We start from the raw sequence: 20,456 nt of genomic DNA on the forward strand, positions 1-20,456 counted from the left end.
AATTTGCTTCCAAAATGTAGGCTCTCTCTTCACCTCATTGATTGTTTCTTTTGCTAAGAAGAAGCTTTTTAGTTTGAGTCCACCCCCATTTATTAATTCTTGATTTTATTTCTTGCTTCAGAGACTTGTTAAGGAAGTCAGGGCCTATGCCAATATGAGAAAGATTTGGGCCTACTTTTTCCTCTATTAGGTGCAGGGTCACTGGACTAATTCCTAGGTCCTTGATCCAATTTGAGTTGAATTTTGCACATGGTGAGAGATAGGGGTTTAGTTTCATTCTGCTGCATATGAATTTCCAGTCCTCCCAGCACCATTTGTTGAAGAGGCATCTTTTCTCCAATGTATATTTTTGGCGCCTTTGTCTAATATGAGATAATGGTACTCATATGGGTTTGTCTCCGCATCTTCTATGCTGTACCACTGGTCTACATGTCCATTTTGGTGCCAATACCATGCCATATTTATTACTATAGCTTTGTAGTATAGTTTAAGGTCTGGTATGGTTGCCTTGGCTATTCTGGGTTCCTTTATTTTTCCAAATGAATTTCATGATTGTTTTTCCTGTTTCTATAAGGAATGACATTGAGATTTGAATTGGAATTGCATTGAATTGTATAGTCCCTTGGGTAGTATGGCCATTTTGACAATGTTAATTTTGGCCATTCAAAAGCATGGGAGATCTTTCCATCTTCTAAAGTCTTCTTGAATTTCTTTCTTTAGTGTTCTTTAGTTTTCACTGTAGAGGTCTTTTGCCTCTTTTGTTTAAGTTGATTCCCAAGTTGTTGTTTTTTTGTTTGTTTGGTTGAGTTTTTTGAAGCTATTGTGAATGGGGTTGTTTTGTTTTCCCAATTTCTCTTTATTTTTATATATAGTGATATATAAAATCATCACTAATGTACAGAAATGCCTTTGATTTGTGGATATTGATTTTATGTCCTGATTTTACTTTGCTGAATTCATTAATTAATTCTAGAAGCTTTCTGATGGAGTTTTTGGATCCTCTATAGAATCATGTCATCAGCAAGTAATGATAGTTTGAATTCTTCTTTACCTATTTGCATCCCTTTAATTTCTTCTGTCTGTCTAATTGCTCTGGCTAGAGTTTTAAGAACTATGTTGAACAAAAGTGGTGAAAGAGGGCATTCCTGTCTAGTTCCAGTTTCTAGTGGGAATGCTTCTAAATTTTCTCGATTTAGAATGATGTTGGCCTTGGGTTTAGCACAGATAGCTTTTACAATATTGAGGTATGTTCCTACTGTACCTAGTTTTTCTAGTGTTTTGAACATGAAAGGGTACTGTATTTTGTCAAACATTTTTTCTTTTATCAATTGATATAATCACATGATTCTTATCTCTAAGTCTACTGATGTGATAAATTATGTTTATTGATGTCCATATGTTGAACCAACCTTGATCCCCAGCATAAACCCCACTTGATCATGGAGCACTATTTTTTTTCCTTATGTTTTGTATGCGATTTGCCAGAGTTTTATTGAGAATTTTTACATCAATGTTCATCATGAATATTGGTCTGAAATTTTCTTCCCTTGACGTGTCTCTTCCTGGTTTTGGTATCAAGATGATACCAGCTTTGTAGAATGAGTTTGCAAGGGTTCCTTCCTTTCCTATTTCATAGAATAATTTGAGGAGTATTAGTATTAATTCTTCCTTGTAGGTCTTGTACAACTCAGCTGTGAATCTGTCTGGTTCCAGGCTTTCCTTAGTTGGTAGGCTTTTGATGGGGTCTTCTATTTCATTGCTTGAAATTGATCTGTTTAAATTGTATATGTCTTCTTGATTCAGTTTGGGTCAATCATATGCCTCTAGAAATTTGTCGGTATTTTCTAGGTTTTCTATTTTATTGAAATATAAATTTTCGAAAACAGATTCTAATTATCTTCTGTATTTCAATAGTGTATGTCATATTTCCTTTTTCATCACAAATTTTGGTAATTTGAGTTTTCTTCCTCCTTCTTGTTTGGGTGTCTATGGCTTGTCAATTTTATTTATTTTCAAAGAACCAGCTTTTTGTTTTGTCAAAATTTGTCAATTTTGTTTTGGAATTGTTTCTTTTGTTTCAACTTCATTGATTTCTGCCCTGATTTTAATTATTTCCTATCTTCTGCTACTTTTGATGTTGGTTTATTTTTCTTTTTCTAGGGCTTTGAGCTGTAATGTCTGGTTATTTACTTGTTGACTTTTTCTTCTATTAATGAATGAACTCCATGCAATGAACTTTTCTCTAAGCACTGCTTTCATGATGTCCCAGAGATTTTTGATAAGTTGTATTGAAGTTCTCATTTACCTCTAAGAATTTTTTTATCTCCTCCCTGATGTCTTCTGTTATCCACATGTCATTCAATAGCATATTGTTTAGTCTCCAGGTGTTGGAGTAGCTTCTCTTTTTAATTTTATCATTGATTTCTAATTTCATTCCAAATGGGCAGACAGAATGCAGGATAGTATCTCTACTTTTTTGTATTTGCTAAGACTTGCTTTGTGGCAATCATATCAAATGATCTATTTTGGAGAAGGATACATGTGCTGCCATGAAAAAAGTGTATTCACTTGTTGATAAAGTATTCTATATATGTCTGTTAAGTCCAAATTATTGGCTGCATTACTGAGTTCCATAGTTTCTTTGTTTAGGTTTTTTTTTTTTTTTTTTTGAAAGATCTATCCAGTGGTGGGAGAAGTATGTTAAAGTCAACATTATTGTCTTGTAGTCTATTTGATTTTTAAATTTGAGAGGGCTTGTTTGATATACATAGATACCCCATTGTTTGGGGTATAGATATTTACAATTGTTATGTCTTATTGATGTATGATTCCCTTGAGTAGTATGAAATGTCCTTCTTTACCCCTTTTCACTAACTTTGGTTTGAAATCCACTTTATTTGATATGAGGATGGAAACCCCTGCTTGTTTATATGGTCCATGTGAGTGATACATTTTCTCCCATCCTTTCATCTTCAGTCTGTGAATGTCTTTTCCTGGGAGGTGAGTCTCTTAAAGGCAGCATATTGTTGGGTCTTTTTAAAAATCCAGTCTGTTTTTAATTGATGAGTTTAGGCCATTCACATTCAGGGTTATAACTGAAATACGTTTTATATTCCCAGTCATTTTGGTTATTTTTGGTTCTTAAATTGACTTGGTTTCTCTTTGATTTGCCTTTCCTTTAGTGTAGTTCTTAGCTTTGCAGATTTTCACTGTTGCTTTTCATTTCCTCCTCATGGAATATTTTGCCAAGAATGTTCTATTATGCAGGCTTTCTTTGCTGAAAATTCTTTTAATTTTTGTTTATCATGAAAAGTTTTTATTTTGTCATCAAACCTGAAGCTTAATTTTGCTAGATATAAGATTCTTGGTTGGCATCATTTTCTTTCAGAACTTTGTATATGTTTTTCCAGGATCTCCTACTGACTTGAGGGTCTGGGTTGAAAAATTTGCTGATACTCGAATTGGTCTCCCCCTATATGTGATTTGATTCCTCTTGTGGCATTTAAGATTCTATCCCTATTCTGTATGCTAGGCATTTCCAATATAATGTGCCTTGGTGTAGATCTGTTGTAATTTTGTACATCTGGTGTCCTGTATGCCTCTTGTATTTGATTTTCCAATTCATTCTTCATATTTGGGAAATTTTCTTATATTATCTCAACAAAGAGATTGTACATTCCTTTGGTTTGAATCTCTGTGCCTTCCTCTATTCCAATAACTCTTAGATTTGGTCTTTTGATGCTATCCCATAATTCTTGGATGTTCTGTTCATGGTTTCTTACCATCTTCACTGAGTAGTCAACTTTATTTTCCAGATTGTATACTCTGTCTTTATTATCTGACGTTCTGTCTTCCAAGTGATCCACTCTTTTGGTGATGCTTTCTATTGAGTTTTTTATTTGGTTTATTATTTCCTTCATGGTGAGGATTTTCAATTTTTTTTTTTCCAGAATCTCTCTTTTTTTGAAGTAACCTTTTGCTACCTGTATTTGCTCCCATATCTCTTTGTTGGAGTGATCACTTTTTGCCGGTATTTGCTCATTTACGTCATTCTTTAATTCACAGATCATTTTAATTATGTATATTCTGAACTCCTTCTCTGCCATTTCATTAACTGTGCTGTCATGGATTCTATTATTGTAGGATCCTGGTTTGTTTGGGGCACAAAATTCCCTGATTATTTTCATGTTGTCTATGTGTCTTCCTTTCTTGCAGTGCAGATCTGAGGTATTACAGTTTCTACACTCTAATCTTGTAGTATCTGTACAGATTATCTGACCTCACCTTGGTGTTGGGCTTCCAGACCCTGCCAGTGTCCCGCGATGGATGCTACTGTGACTAAAGGTGGTGGCAGCAACAGCAGAGGTAACTTGAGATAGCAGTGGGGATGCCCCAAGATGAATGCAACCACTTTCAGCAATGGGGCTGAAAGGGTGGGCCTAACAAAGGCTTTGGGCTGCCTGTTTGGAGATGCAGCTGCCTCCAGGACCTGTCTGTTGTCACCAGGTTGACGAAACTGTGTGGGAAGAGTTATGGCAATGGCTGCAATGTTCCAAGATGGAGGTGGGTTAGGCCTAGTCTCTGGCATAGGCCTGCCAATCAGTGGTGAGGACCCAAACCTACCCTGGATCTGGACTCCTGCACAGGTAGGCAGAAGCGGGCCTATGCCTGAGCCTGTATCCAGCATAGGTCAGCAGGTCAGTGGGGGCAGACCTGGGCCAGACCTGGGCTCCCACATGGCGGCAGGGGTGGTCCTGGGCCCCCTTTAAGTTTTTTATGTCAGGTATTTTGTTCACAGCAACAAAAAGTTGACTAAGACACTTTTTGAGGACATTTACTCTTTACAGAATATTATAATTTACATGAAATATCATAATTTACCTATATTTAAAATAAGATCACTTGATGTCCTTAGGTAAGTGATTTTATCGAATGATCAAATTGATATAAAAAGAATGTCTTCTCCAGGAAGAATGCCTTTATACACCCACAGATGTTCCTTCTACTATAACTTATAATAGCAGAACAAAAGACAATTACTACTCCAACACAGAAGAATATTAATTATCTGAGAGAATATTTTAAGTATCTTCAAGTGAAAACTATGAAGACTATTAAAGAATAATTAAAACGTTGCTAATATAACATTAATGCAATTAATATAATAATGTTATTACATTAGCACTAGCTTAAAATGACAAGACATCACATTTTTTATAGCTTTATAATTACTACATATGAACTATGGATTTACATAGATAAGGTGGAGGCATTAAAAGTGGCAGATTGCTCTTTTTTTCAAATTTGGTTTTGTACTGTCAATTCCATTTTTTTAAAAATGTTTTCTGGGAGGATTGAAGATGGCTGTGAATAGAGTGCATCACACCCCGTGTACCGCGTCACTGCGCAGGTGAATAACGAGTTAGAAAGACAAAAAGCTATCTTGTTAGGAATTTACAGCAAAATTGGGGTGCACTGAAACCTAGAGGAAGAATTTCCATCACCGAGGACCGGTTATTGAGTCTCAAATGCAAGCCAACTGTGCGACCAGAGATCCAGGCTGACTGATCCGCCGCCCGTCGCGAGGCCCGCCCCGCAGCTACAGACGGCAGGGCGCCGCTGAGAAGCGACCAGCAAGCAGAGAGAAATGGTGCTACGGATTCTGTGGAGTCCTGCCGGCTGTGCCCTCACTAAGCTCCGGGTGAGTTCGGGGTTTGAGACGGGGAAGGAAGAAGTCCAGTTCTATCCCCCACAACAGAAAGTTCAACAAGGAAGCCAGCGACTACCATCTTGGAGAGCTGACATCACCACCGCCAGTTTCCAACAGATTGCAACAATAAAACAGGTGTGTGTTACCCAGCCCATCTCACATACAATGGGGAATTCACATAAAATCTCTCCTAGGCTTTCCGGTGGAGGGATTATCAGAAGGAGCCTGCATAGAGACCCGGGGAAAGGTAGAGACACCTGACAACTCCCCCTCCCATCAGCAGCGAAAACGAAACCTGTCTTGCCAGCTCTGGGGGAGGGGCAAGCGGAAAAAATCAAAAAAATAGGGTGCCGGTTCCCAATAGCCACCCTCCACACCCAGCAAACTGCAGGCCCAGAGTACAGTTTGAACTGCTGAGAGGCATCACACAGGGGAAGGCTGGGCTAGCAGGAGAAGCCAGGGCTAGCAGGAGAAGCCAGGGGACGAGAGGCCAGGCCCTCGCGACTGAGCGGTTAGAGACAGACCGACCGCCCGCCCGCTGCCCGCGTGACTGGGCGGCTGGAGACCGTCCGCCCGCTGGTGACCGCCCGCGCGTCTGGGAGGCTAGAGACCGCCTGCCCGCCGGTGACAGCCCGCCTGCTGCCCACGCGACTGGGCGGATAGAGGCCGACCGCCCGCCGGCGACAGCCCGCCCGCTGCCCGCGCAACTGGGCGGCTGGAGAACGCCCACCCGCCAGCGACCGCCCGCCTGCTGCCCAGGCGACTGGGTGGTTAGAGACCGCCCGACCATAGAAGACTGCTGCCCACGTGACTCGGCAGCTGGGGACCACCTGCCCGCCAGCGACTGCCCCCACGCTGCCCGCGCGACTGGGTGGCTAGAGACCGCCCTCCCACTGGCGACTACCCACGGCCCCCGCGATTGGGCGGCTGGAGACTGCCAGCCCGCCGGCGACCGCGAGGCTAGACCCCGAGGAACGGCCCAGCAGGCACGGCACAGAAACTCTACGAAGAGGTCTATAGCCAGGCCTTCATGAAGTAGCCAACCGGGAGCTGAAACCAACCAGAGACAGACCAGTCCAACCCCTCCCTTCGGACACCCCGGCAAGGAGCCTGGGGCCCGCCATAGCAGAGAGGTGACGTCACCGAAGTTCGGCCGACGGAATTCCTTCCCAGCGGAATCCACTTTAGCAGGCATAGTCTACCACCACAAAGGAGAGACAACAGAGATATATAAAACCAAAACAAATTTATAGGAGAGAGCAGAAACACAGCAATCAAACAGAGCGAGAAAGTACCATGAAAAAAACAAGGGAAAAAAGGATTACAAACAATGCAGGACAACTTAAATCTACAGGAGGACCTAGAAGCATCAGAAACATGGATAGGGAAAGAACTCAAGGCATACCTACCTCAGATAGAACGGAATATTAGAGAAGACATGAGACAGCAAGTCCAAGCAATGAAAGTATATTTTGAAAACGAATTAAACAAACAAATTCAAATGGCAAAGAAAGAGCTTTACCAGGAGATAGAGATCTTTAAAAAAAAATCAAACAGTTATCCTAGAAATGCAGGAAACTATAAACCAAATTAAAAACTCAAACGAGAATATTACAAATAGACTAGATCAAGTAGAAGTCAGAACATCAGATAATGAAGACAAAGTTTATCAACTTAAAAAGAATATAGTCAACACAGAAAGGATGCTTAAATCTCACAAGCAATCTATTCAAGAGATATGGGATGTTATAAAAAAACCAAACTTGAGAGTCATCGGAATGGAAGAAGGTATAGAGGTTCAAACCAAAGGAATGGACCACCTATTAAATGAAATAATTCTAGAAAACTTCCAGAGATGAAAGATGGAATGGATTGCCAAAACCTGGAAGCCTACACGACCCCAAACACTCAAAACCGTAATAGACCAACTCCAAGACATATAATTATGAAGATAGCCAACATACAGAACAAGGAGAGAATATTAAAAGCTACGAGAGAAAGGAGGCAGATTACATTCAGGGGTAAACCAATTAGGTTAACGCCTGATTTTTCATCACAGACTTTGAAAGTGAGAAGATCCTGGAACAAAGTATTTCACATTCTAAAAAATAATGGACTCCAACCAAGAATACTGTATCCAGCAAAATTAAGCTTCAGATTTGACAATGAAATTAAAATATTTCACGATAAAAAAAAGCTAAAAGAATTCGCAGCCAGAAAACCAGCACTGCAAAGCATTTTAAACAAAATACTACAAGAAGAGGAATTGAAAAATAGCGCCCAAAACTAACAGTGGGAGGTATCTCAGTAAAGGGGGAGAAAAATAACCAAAGAGGAAAAATTAGCCAAACTAAAATCAATAAATAAATAAACATGACTGAAAGTACAAACCGTATTTCAATTGTAACCTTAAATGTTAATGGCCTAAATTCACCAATCTAGAGACATAGGCTAGTAACCTGGATTAAAAAAACAAATCCAACAATATGCTGCCTTCAGGAGACTCATATGATAGGAAAAGACATACACAGGCTGAAGGTGAAAGGTTGGGAAAAATCATACCACTCACACGGCCCTCGGAAGCAAGCAGGAGTGGCCATACTCATATCGAATAAAATCAACTTCAAACCTAAGTTAATCAAAAGGAATAAAGAAGGACACTATATACTGTTAAAAGGAACCATCCACCAACAGGACATAACAATTATCAATTTGTATGCACCAAACAATGGTGCTGCAACATTCATAAAACAAATCTCCTCAAGTTCAAGAATCAAATAGACCACAACACAATAATTATGGGTGACTTCAACACACCGCTCTCACCATTAGACAGATCCTCTAGACAAAAGCTGAATAAAGAAACTATAGAACTCAATAACACAATCAATAACCTAGACTTAACCGACATATATAGAATATATCAACCATCATCAAGTGGATACACGTTCTTCTCAGCAGCACATGGATCGTACTCAAAGATAGACCATATATTATGCCATAGGGCAACTCTTAGTAAATATAAAGGAATGGAGATAATACCATGCACCATACCTGATCATAATGGAATGAAACTGGAAATCAATGATAAAAGAAGGAAGGAAAAATCCTACATCACATGGAAAATGAACAATATGTTACTGAATGATCAATGGGTTACAGAAGACATAAAGGAGGAGATAAAAAAATTCTTAGAGACAAATGACAATACAGACACAACATACCAGAATCTATGGGACACAATGAAACCAGTTTTAAGAGGGAAATTCATTTCCTGGAGTTCTTTCCTCAAAAAAAGAAAAAAACCAACAAATAAATGAACTCACACTATACCTCAAAAACCTGGAAAAGGAAGAGCAAAACAACAGCAAATGTAGTAGAAGACAAGAAATAATTAAAATCAGAGCAGAAATCAACGAAATTGAAACAAAAAAAAACATTGAAAAAATTGATAAAACTAAAAGTTGGTTCTTTGCAAAAATAAATAAGATCGACAGGCCCTTAGCCATGCTAACGAAGAGATGAAGGGAGAGAACTCAAATTACTAACATACGGGATGAAAAAGGCAATATCACAACAGACACTACAAAAATACAGAAGATAATTAGAAAGTATTTTGAAACCCTATATTCCAATAAAATAGAAGATAGTGAGGATATCGATAAATTTCTTAAGTCATACGATCTGCCCAGATTGAGTCAGGAAGACACACACAATTTAAACAGACCAATAACAAAGGAAGAAATTGAAGAAGCCATCAAAAGACTACCAACCAAGAAAAGCCCTGGACCGGATGGGTATTCAGCGGAGTTTTACAAAACCTTCAAAGAAGAATTAATACCAATACTTTTCAAGCTATTTCAAGAAACAGAAAAAGAAGGAGCTCTTCCAAATTCATTCTATGAGGCCAACATCACCCTGATCCCGAAACCAGACAAAGACACTTCAAAGAAAGAAAACTACAGACTAATATCTCCAATCAACTTGGATGCAAAAATTCTCAATAAAATCCTGGTGAATCGAATACAAAAGCATATCAAAAAAATTGTGCACCATGATCAAGTAGGATTCATCCCTGGGATGCAAGCCTGGTTCAATATATGGAAATCAATAAATGCTATTCACCACATCAACAGACTTGAAGATAAGAACCATATGATCATCTCGATAGATGCAGAAAAAGCATTCAAAAAAGTACAGCATGCCTTTATGTTCAAAACATTAGAAAAACTAGGGATAATAGGAACTTACCTCAACATTGTAAAAGCTATATATGCTAAACCTCAGGCTAGCATCATCCTAAATGGAGAAAAACTGAAGGCATTCCCTCTAAAATCTGGAACAAGACAGGGATGGCCTCTCTCACCACTTCTATTCAATTTAGTTCTTGAAATACTAGCCAGAGCAATTAGACAGACAAAAGAAATTAAAGGCATAAAAATAGGAAAAGAAGAACTTAAATTATTACTATTTGCGGATGACATGATAATATATCTAACAGAACCAAAAGGGTCTACAAAGAAACTGCTAGAGTTAATAAATGAATTCAGCAAAGTGGCAGGATATAAAATCAACACGCATAAATCAAAGGCATTCCTGTATATCAGCAACAAAACTTCTGAAATGGAAATAAGGGAAACCACTCCATTCACAATATCCTCAAAGAAAATAAGATACTTGGGAATCAACCTAACAAAAGAGGTGAAAGATTTATACAATGAAAACTACAGAACCCTAAAGAGAGAGACAGAAGAAAATCTTAGAAGATGAAAAAATGTACCCTGTTCATGGATAGGCAGAACTAACATCATCAAAATGGCGATATTACCCAAAGTTCTCTACAGGTTTAATGCGATGCCAATCAAAATCCCATCGGCATTTCTAGTAGAAATAGATAAAGCAATCATGAAATTCATATGGAAAAACAAAAGACCCAGAATAGCAAAAGCAATTCTAAGCAGGAAGTGTGAATCTGGAGGTATAGCGATACCAGATTTCAAACTGTACTATAGAGCAATAGTAACAAAAACAGCATGGTACTGGTACCAAAACAGGCAGGTGGACCAATGGTACAGAATAGAGGACACAGAGACCAATCCACAAAATTACAACTTTCTTATATTTGATAAAGGGGCTAAAAGCATGCAATGGAGGAAGGATAGCATCTTCAACAAATGGTGCTGGGAAAACTGGAAATCCATATGCAACAAAATGAAGCTGAACCCCTTTCTCTCACCATGCACAAAAGTTAACTCAAAATAGATCAAAGAGCTTGATATCAAATCAGAGATTCTGCATCTGATAGAAGAAAAAGTTGGCTCCGATCTACATATTGTGGGGTCGGGCTCCAAATTCCTTAATAGGACGCCCACAGTCCAAGAGTTAATAACAAGAATAAACAAATGGGACTTACTTAAACTAAAAAGTTTTTTCTCAGCAAGAGAAACAATAAGAGAGGTAAATAGAGAGCCTACATCCTGGGAACAAATTTTTACCCCTCACACTTCAGATAGAGCCCTAATATCCAGAATATACAAAGAACTCAAAAAATTAAACAATAAGATAACAAATAACCCCATCAACAAATGTTCCAAGGACCTGAACAGACACTTCTCAGAGGAGGACATACAATCAATCAACAAGTACATGAAAAAATGCTCACCATCTCTAGCAGTCAGAGAAATGCAAATCAAAATCACCCTAAGATACCATCTTACTCCAGTAAGATTGACAGCCATTATGAAGTCAAACAACAATAAGTGCTGGTGAGGATGTGGGGAAAAGGTACACTTGTACATTGCTGGTGGGACTGCAAATTGATGAGGCCAATTTGGAAAGCAGTACGGAGATTCCTGGGAAAGCTGGGAATGGATCCACCATTTGACCCAGCTATTGCCCTTCTCGGACTATTCCCTGAGTGTACTATAGGGATACTGCCACATCAATGATCATAGCAGCACAATTCACAATAGCTAGACTGTGGAACCAACCTAGATGCCCTTCAATAGATGAATGGATAAAAAAAATGTGGCATTTATATACAATGGAGTATTACGCAACACTAAAAAATGACAAAATCATGGAATTTGCAGGGAAATGGATGGCATTAGTGCAGATTATGCTAAGTGAAGCTAGTCAATCCTTAAAAAACAAATGCCAAATGTCTTCTTTGATATAAAGAGAGCAACTAAGAACAGAACAGGGAGGAAGAGCATGAGGAAAAGATTAACATTAAACAGACGAGTAGGGGGAGAGAAAGGGAGAGAGAAGGGAAATCGTATGGAAATGGTAGGAGACCCTCAATGTTACACAAAATTACATAAAAGAGGTTGTGAGGGGAAAGGTGGGGGGAACAAGGGAGAGAATTGAACAACAGCAGATGAGGTACAGAGGGAAGATGGGAGGGGAGGGGAGGGGGGATAGTAGGGGATAAGAAAGGTAACAGAATACAACAGTCACTAATATGCCATTATGTAAAAATGTGAATGTGTAACCGATGTGATTCTGCAATTTGTATTTGGGGTAAAAATGGAATTTCATAACCCACTTGAGTCAAATGTATGAAAGATGATATGTCATGAACTTTGTAATGTTTTGAACAACCAATAAAAAAAAATGTTTTCTGAATACTTTTCCCATTCTTTACCTCTTATTGACTACAATACTGCAAAAAAACTCAAATGAAATAACTACCTTTATTTCACTGTCATCTTCTTACATATGATAATCATTTATTACTAATAAAAAATGTTTTATCACAAAAATTTCCAGCAGATTGAATGCTCTAATTGATCCATCAATCTCCAGAATAGTCATAATACAATATATAGTACATAATAAAAGAATTTGAATTATAAAGACATACCTTTGTGTAAAGGTTGTGGCATCATTAAGATTTGGATAAGCAAAAGGGATGTTACATCATGATAAAGAATTGGAACCTCAGGCTGTTGTTCTTCATTTCCCAACCTAAAAGAAAAATGAATAATCACTTTAAATAGCATTGTACATCTTTTCTAATTCATTGTATATTCTATATGTCTATGAAACAGAAATAAAATCTTTATACACAAGTGAGAAATCTCAAAAGAATCTTTTGCCTAAAAATTTTTTAGACCCATAATTTCCTTTTCCTAATTTGAAAAAATTGTATAGATACTTTAGTAAATCTTACCGAAGTAAACAACTGGGATACATTAACCTAATTATGAGTCTTTCTAACCTCTTAAAATTATAGAAATTAAGTGAAGCATTAAATGGAATATAAGAGAATTAGAACAGAGAATTGTTTTAGGACAAATGGGGTAGCTCATAGGACAATCACCGTGGAAGCGGTGATTTGAATCAGATATGGCCTCTGACTCTCTCATGGCTATATTTGCACTAGGAGCTGCCTGTACAAAAATGCAGGTCATTATGGCCCAGTTGCTATAGTGATGAGGAGGGTAATGTGGGGGTGCTACGTGCAAAGGCACACAGCAGTTATCAGTTTGGGTCTTGAGTTCAGACACCAACTCACAGGGACAGTGAATTTTGAGCAAAACAAGATGACCCCAATGTCTTGCCAGTCCTATATCCTTCAGATTGCCTGCTTTGCTGAAACTTTCCCCACAATTAACCCTTTGATGATAAAACCTATATAATAAATGAGCTGAGCTAGCTCTGGTGTCAGTCTTCCCCCATCAGGGGTTGGCCCCACCTTTTACTCTCTATGTATATCTGTTTGTATTTTCCTCATCCTCATCATCCCTCCTCATGTATCTTCTGAATTAATAGCCATGGCTGAGAAATGAGAGGTACATGCAAATGATTATCACAAAGCACTAAAGAATAAATGCTCTCCTTCTAGAACGAGACAGGAACAATTCACAAGTTAAGTCATATTGAAAAAGCGTGGTTAATATCTCTTAGTAAAAAGCTGTTTCAACATTATGAGTACCATAAAATTTAAATAGAATTTTTAACATTTGCAAAGTTTCAGAAAAGATAATAACCAAAGTAAAACTTAAAATATTCTATAAAAGTCAGTGTAGTAAAACTTACAAATGTGTAGTACTATGAAAAACATAGAATCTATTATAAAGTAGAGCTTATTCCAAAAGAACTTTTAAAATACCTTTAGAATGTTACCTTTTTATTTTAATTAGTTTCAGTTTTTGTGATACTGAAGATTGAACCCAGGGCTTCACATCTATGAGGCAAGCATTCTAACACTGATCTACACCCGCAGCCCTAGAAGGTTAAATTTTTTTATTATAGGTTTAATTTTTAATGTCAGAGAAAAAAACGTAAATAGGAACCTAGAGAATTGGCTAAGTTCTCAAACTACACTTCTGACTAGACATGGAATAAGCAAAAATTAAGCTTCTTAATTCAATAAATATTTACTGATTACTGATTATGAATACATTGGTAAATTAATCAGTTCCTGCTGCTGTGAGGCTTTAAACTGCCAGAGGAAAACAGCTCTTTGAATTTCTCCATTTTCTACAAATCTCTTTATTATTTTTTGTTTAGTATTGGCAATTACATCCAGGGGAGCTTTCCACTGAGCTATATTCCTAGCCCTTTTTGTTTTTTATTTTGAGTTGCTGAGGCTGACCCCAAATTTGTGATCCTCTTGACTCAGTCTCCCAAGATACTGGGATTATAGGCATGTGCCAATGCACCCAACTTATAAATGTCTCTTAATATGCTATAATTGTCTCCTTCTTCAAGATTACAAAACCTACTATTATCCTGTCTCTCAAGCCTCTCTAGCCTCTCAATCTTCAAGACCAAAGTTCTTCAAAATTGAAAGAAGAAAGAAGGACAATATTGGAGGGGTACCCATTTCTACAATTTTAGTAGCCCATAGAACTAGTTTTCCATATGATCAAAAATGATCTCCTAGTTATAAAATTTAGTCAATATTTTAAATCTTTATCTTATTGATCTATGACTTGACTTTAGATACAAATGAATACTCTTGGCTTTTGTTACATACTGCTGTAGGTTCTCTTTTACGTGTCAAATTTCTCCACGCCAGTCTTCACAGGTTCCTCTTCTTTCTCTAACTAACCTAGAGCCTTCCCCATGGTTCTAATTCTCCCTTCTTTTCACACCAAAGGCTCTTCTTGAAAGACCTAATAGTCTAACCCATGATCTCAGTCATCAGCTATACATTGACAACATCCAAGTCTGTATGTCTATCCATGATTCTCCTTAAATCTGTATCTGAATATTCATTATTTCCATTTGTATGTGTATCCAACAGGCAACTCAAACTCAACATGTCTGAAAGTGAATTCACAATCTTTCCTCATACTCCATACATACACTCCCAAATAGTCACAATTAATATGTTCTCCCTTCTAATAATTTTACAGTTGAAATGTTATATTTCTTTCATCCTTCAGCACTCAGCACAATGCCTGAAATATAATATTCACACAATAAAAGTATAATGAATAAATAAGCTACAAATTTGGGGATATTCCAAACCTGTCTTCTCTCCCCTGTGTGTAATTTCCAATACTAAGCAAAAAAATTAATTGGCATTAAGTCCTAAAGACTTTATCTCCATTCCCTCTTTGACACCCTATGGCCACTGCCTTCCAATTATTCAATCTCCTCCAAATTTATACTCTTCTAATTCTTCCTCTATATTGTTAGTATGTGTGAAAAGCTTCCACAAGAACTATATCACCTTTACAATGATATTCCAATGTCAGAATTCAAAGAGTTAATAAATAAATTCAAAAATTTGTTTGTTTAGCAGACTAAATAAACAAATGAATAATTAATGAAATGATGAATGGACGAACAAATTAAAGGGTGGCAAAAGAAACTAAAATTAGACATCTAAGTGTGAGACCTAATGTGAATTACATTACCTAATGTGGTAGTTATGATGTATCAATGCAGGTTCATCAGTTTTAACAAAATGTACTACTCTGGTGGTAAGTAATAGAGAGGCAGTGCATGCATGAGGGCAACGAGCATGTGAGAAATATCTACACCTTCCTTTTTAAATTTCACCTAAAAACTATCCTTTAATAAAAAGCTGTGTTTCTTTTTGATTGTTTCTCTCAAAAGTTTTTAGTCTTTTGAATCCAGATCATAAAAATTATGTGTTACTCTTTCCACTACAGATAACAAGAAATTTGGGAGTAATATAGTTAACAGAAATAATTTCCCACTTAAAAAATAACTCAATTATCATCAACACAATGAAATTAAAAGTAAAGAAAATAATTTTCATTAGGACAATGAATAAAAGTCTGTGTATGTGTGTGTATGGCTGGGGTTGTAGCTCAGTGGTATAGTGCTTGCCTAGCACATGTAAGGCACTGGGTTCGATCCTCAGCACCACATAAAAAACAAATAAGTAAAAGTATTGTATTCATCTACAACAAAAAAATATTTTATTAAAAAAGTATATATAGTAAAACACGCAATATTAGAATTTTGTGCTGCAAAAATGTTAAAGTGAGAAAATAGAAAAAGATTTCAATTGAAAAATATATAGACATTAAACACATGACATATTACAATTTATTAGAGTATTATAGTGTAATGAACTAATGAATCATAAAAAAAGAGAATAAATATGTGTATGTGGCTGTGAGGTGGGGAAAACAACCAGATTTTCAAGAAATTCTTCAGACCTCCTAATACTAGGAAAGGAAGCATAGAATAATAGTTAAAGCTTAGTCTCTGAAATCAGGAAGATTTAGATTCAGATCACAGCTCTATTCCTTAACAGCTATGTTCCCCAAAAGTACATGTGATTAACTTTTCTCAGTCTCATGTTCCAGATGGATGGATGGATGCATGGATGGATAGAAAATCTCCACATAATGTGGCATTAAGTATTAGGAAAAGCAAAGAACCTATGTCTGTACTATAAACTTTTTTTTTGAGAGAGAGGAAGAGAGAGAGAATTTTAATATTTATTTTTTAGATTTCGGCGGACACAACATCTTTGTTTGTATATGTGCTGAGGATCGAACCCAGGCCGCACGCATGCCAGGCAAGCGCACTACCGCTTGAGCCACATCCCCAGCCCTGTAGTATAAACTTTTAATTTTCCAACACTAAGCTTAGAAACTTTTTGTTTGGTGAACATCTTTTAGATTCAGAAATTCTAATCTTTTATTTCTACACTATTTTCACCCTTGAGTTTTCAAATCTAGCTAGAAAATTACTAGCTAACATCAAGGAAAGCAATTTTCCTTATCATAACATGCAAAATACTTATGGCTTGCTAATTTTGTCTATAAACACAAAACACATGCCCAAAGTTTTGTCTTTGTTATGAGGTATAGCAGGATATATACATAGTCTCAAAGTATCTTCCCATACAATACTTACTAATTATTAAAGGTAAAATAATAACTCTATAGGGGAGACACTTGGCAGATACCTCCTTAGCTACATAATCAGAGTTGTTATCATAAGACACAATCAATAGCATGTGCCTCCTCTTATGACACACAAGGGCTGAGAGTGTAGCTGGAGATGTAGCTTAGTGGTAGAGCCCTTGCCTAGCATGCTCAAGGCCCTGGGTTCAATCCCCAGTACCATTTAAAAAAAAAAAAAAAAAAAAAGACCACAAAGTAAGTATGTAGTATTTCTGCTCAATTGTATAACTGGAATCTCATCAGTAGGCTAGAAGCAAATTAAAAGACTTTCTACCAAACTAACTTCCCTAAACTTTTCTTAAAAATGTCAATGTTATGAAATACAATGAAAAAATCAGGACCAATTTCATATTAAAGAAAATTAAAGATACATGACAACAAATGTAAGCATGATCTTGAATTTTCTTTTGCTATATATTTTACTGAAACAATTAGCAAAATTTGAATAAGTTTTTGTTTTATTTATTTATTGGTTATTTGCATCTTTTTCTAAACACACGACTAAACCAGTCAGGGTCACTCCAGGTGAACTGGGCTGGCATGAAATAATCACACAGAGACAAAGAAATACCTTTTTCTTCAGATTCTGTGACAGATAGGGGTAAATATTAATTCTTTCCCATATGAAGTTCCATTTAACTCAGTATATTTTTAAATAAAAGTAATGTTCCTTAGTATCATCTATGGTGTAAATCTAATATCCAGATATGTATGCTTGTGGATTGGTTTATTTTTTTAAACAAACAAGCACCAAATTATTTTCTTATCCTCACCCACCCCCAACTTTATTATACAAACACTGGCATAACTACACATTTTCTTCTCCTGGATTTATTTATCTTTTATTATTATATTTTAGTGGTGATCTTTCTATGCCAGTAAACAAAAAACATCTTCCCCCTTTTCTTTTTTTTAATCATTTCCATTTTTATTTGATGTTTCCAAATATTAAAAAGTCAAGATTCATACATCAATTGTCTCAAATAAGACTATGCAGAGTGATTCAGTGTGTATAGCAGTCACTTCTTTCCTCCAGTTTTGCTGGTCTTTATACAATAGTGTGACAGACAGGAAACTGGATTGCACATACTTGGATGGAAAAATCTTTACAAAACCAAAAACATACAGGGCGGTTTCTACCTTGTCTGCAAGTCAATGTAAGTAACTTCTTGTTTTTCATGAGGGACATGGAACTGAAAAATTTGGTGTCCAATTTTATTCAAATATCCCACAAATAAGCACAAACAACAATTTCAACTTTGGAGGGTTGGGATGGTAGACACTATTGGTTATCTTTAGTAGATTCCACTATTTAACTTGGAAATGTTGGCTTTTCTCAAGTAAATTTCCTTGGAGCTTTCCTCTAGGTCAGGTTCCACAAGAACAGTGAAGAAATTTTAAAAATGAAAACTATAAGGTACTCTGCAGCATACAAATTTTTGGTAGTTGCATAGGCTAAAAGACAGATGGCTTTGCTGAATGGCACTGAAGAAAATTTTGACGACATTACTTAGACCAAAATGTTTCTAACCAAAGAAAATTATACAACAATACTTATAGGCTAACTTTTAAGGGACGGTTGGCATTAATACTGTACATTTTTTACATGTCAAATACATAGTTCAAGAGTTTATAAAATAAGTTTATATGTTATTACCTCTAAGAATACCGTGTAGAAGATAAATGCCCCAAGTACTCATGACAGCATTTCAGGCAAAATCAGTCTTACATACAAAAACAATTTAGTTTGTGGCTGTGTTAAGTATAAAACTTAAAACAAATTTCAGAGATTACTGAGGAAAAAATCTTAGTCCACTAGTGATTGACACAAAATGTCAATTAGTGAGATTTAAACTGTTTTCTTTTTCAAAAATACACAGAACACATAACCTCTGAACAAAGAAAAATTAAAAATTCTGTATAATCGTGTTTGATTATACTACATAATTTAGGATAAAGTTTCATTGGTTAAGTTTTCTACCTTACTCCTTCCATTGACAGCATTAATTTGTAAACTAATGTTTATATTGTCACTCTTCTTCTCTTTCTTCGGTTTTATTTTAAGATCTGTTTTAATGTTATTGTTATATGAAGGCAAAGCAGTAGGCCATTTGATAGCTATATGGAAAAATGAAATTGGGTCCAATACTTACACCTTATGCCATGATAAATTCCAAACAGCCTGGAAAACTAAATGTAAAAATTTAAACCACAGAAATACTACACGAAGCCATGGATGAACTGCTTTATAGTTAAGGAGTAGGGGGAAGATATGTTTATGACTCAAAATCCAGAATAAATGAAAAAATTAATAAATGACTATAATTTTAAAATCTTTGACCAAAAAATCATGAAATAAAAAGATATCTGACAACATGGTAAAGTATATTTGCAACTTATAACACAAAGATAAGGATACCTTATAAGTGAAAAAGGCAAACAACCCAACTTTTAGAAATGGGCAAAATAATTAGAGACTTCACAAAAAAGAAATGCAAGTAGACAGAAATGGAAGATAGAGGTCTTTAATTTACTTTAAAATCTAGTTATAACTTTGGAAAAAATTATCTTATATAATAAAAATAAACAAATAAAAGTGAAAAAATCATAAAATACTGCGAAAAAAGAACTGAAATAAATGAGCCTGACGATGAATCAAGTTGAAGGCATAACCACTCAAGAAAAGTAATTGAAAACATAGTATTTTGACCATATATTCCTACTGATACACATTATATGTTATGAATAAAGAGAACTTCTATCTAATAGTAATACTGATATTATAAAAATTAGTTATACAAATAAATAATTATGTTAATATATAATGTTAACAAAGATTTTTAGAATAAAAGAAAAAAGATGTGTCAGGAGCTGCCCTGGATGCAGACGATGCCTTTAAGTCCTGATGCACCAGGGTTCTGAACAATTATTGCATGCAGTAACTTGGGCTTTACCCCAGCTAGGATAACAAGGCGTGGTTCCAATAGTAGGTGTTACACGCTGGGATTGAGTTACACTCACTTGTTCCTTTGTAATCCTATACCTTTGCCCTTTTGGGGATAGACTATTCCATGGAAGAGCCTCCCCGAATAAAACCCAGGTTCAAGGCATGCTTTCTCTCTTTCTTGCCTGCCTTGCCTCTTTTGTGGGAGCTGAGTCAGAGGAGCTGTCACAGAACCCAAAGAAAAAGGTATTTCTCTGTCTCTGTGTGATTATTTTGTGCCAGCCCAGTTCACCTGGAGTGACCCTGACTGATTTAGCCGTGTGTTTCGAAAAATATGCAAAAAAATAAATAAAACTAAAACCTTACAATCTTATATTTGAATTACAAATACCAGTAA

The 20,456-nt window shown here is 36.4% G+C and overlaps 1 protein-coding gene across 6 annotated transcripts in view; it reads right to left on the reverse strand.

The window, feature by feature from the left end:
* Positions 1 to 20,456, reverse strand: part of Ubr3 (ubiquitin protein ligase E3 component n-recognin 3) — a 237,067-nt gene that overhangs the window by 39,827 nt on the left and 176,784 nt on the right. For all 6 annotated transcript variants that reach the window (XM_076865444.2, XM_076865439.2, XM_076865443.2 and 3 more), the window contains one exon: positions 12,576 to 12,679. In XM_076865444.2, the coding sequence (XP_076721559.2) occupies positions 12,576 to 12,679 (104 nt within the window). The remainder of the gene's footprint in view (positions 1 to 12,575; positions 12,680 to 20,456) is intronic.

This window comes from Callospermophilus lateralis, chromosome 9, assembly GCF_048772815.1.
Source record: "Callospermophilus lateralis isolate mCalLat2 chromosome 9, mCalLat2.hap1, whole genome shotgun sequence".
NCBI lineage: Eukaryota > Metazoa > Chordata > Mammalia > Rodentia > Sciuridae > Callospermophilus > Callospermophilus lateralis.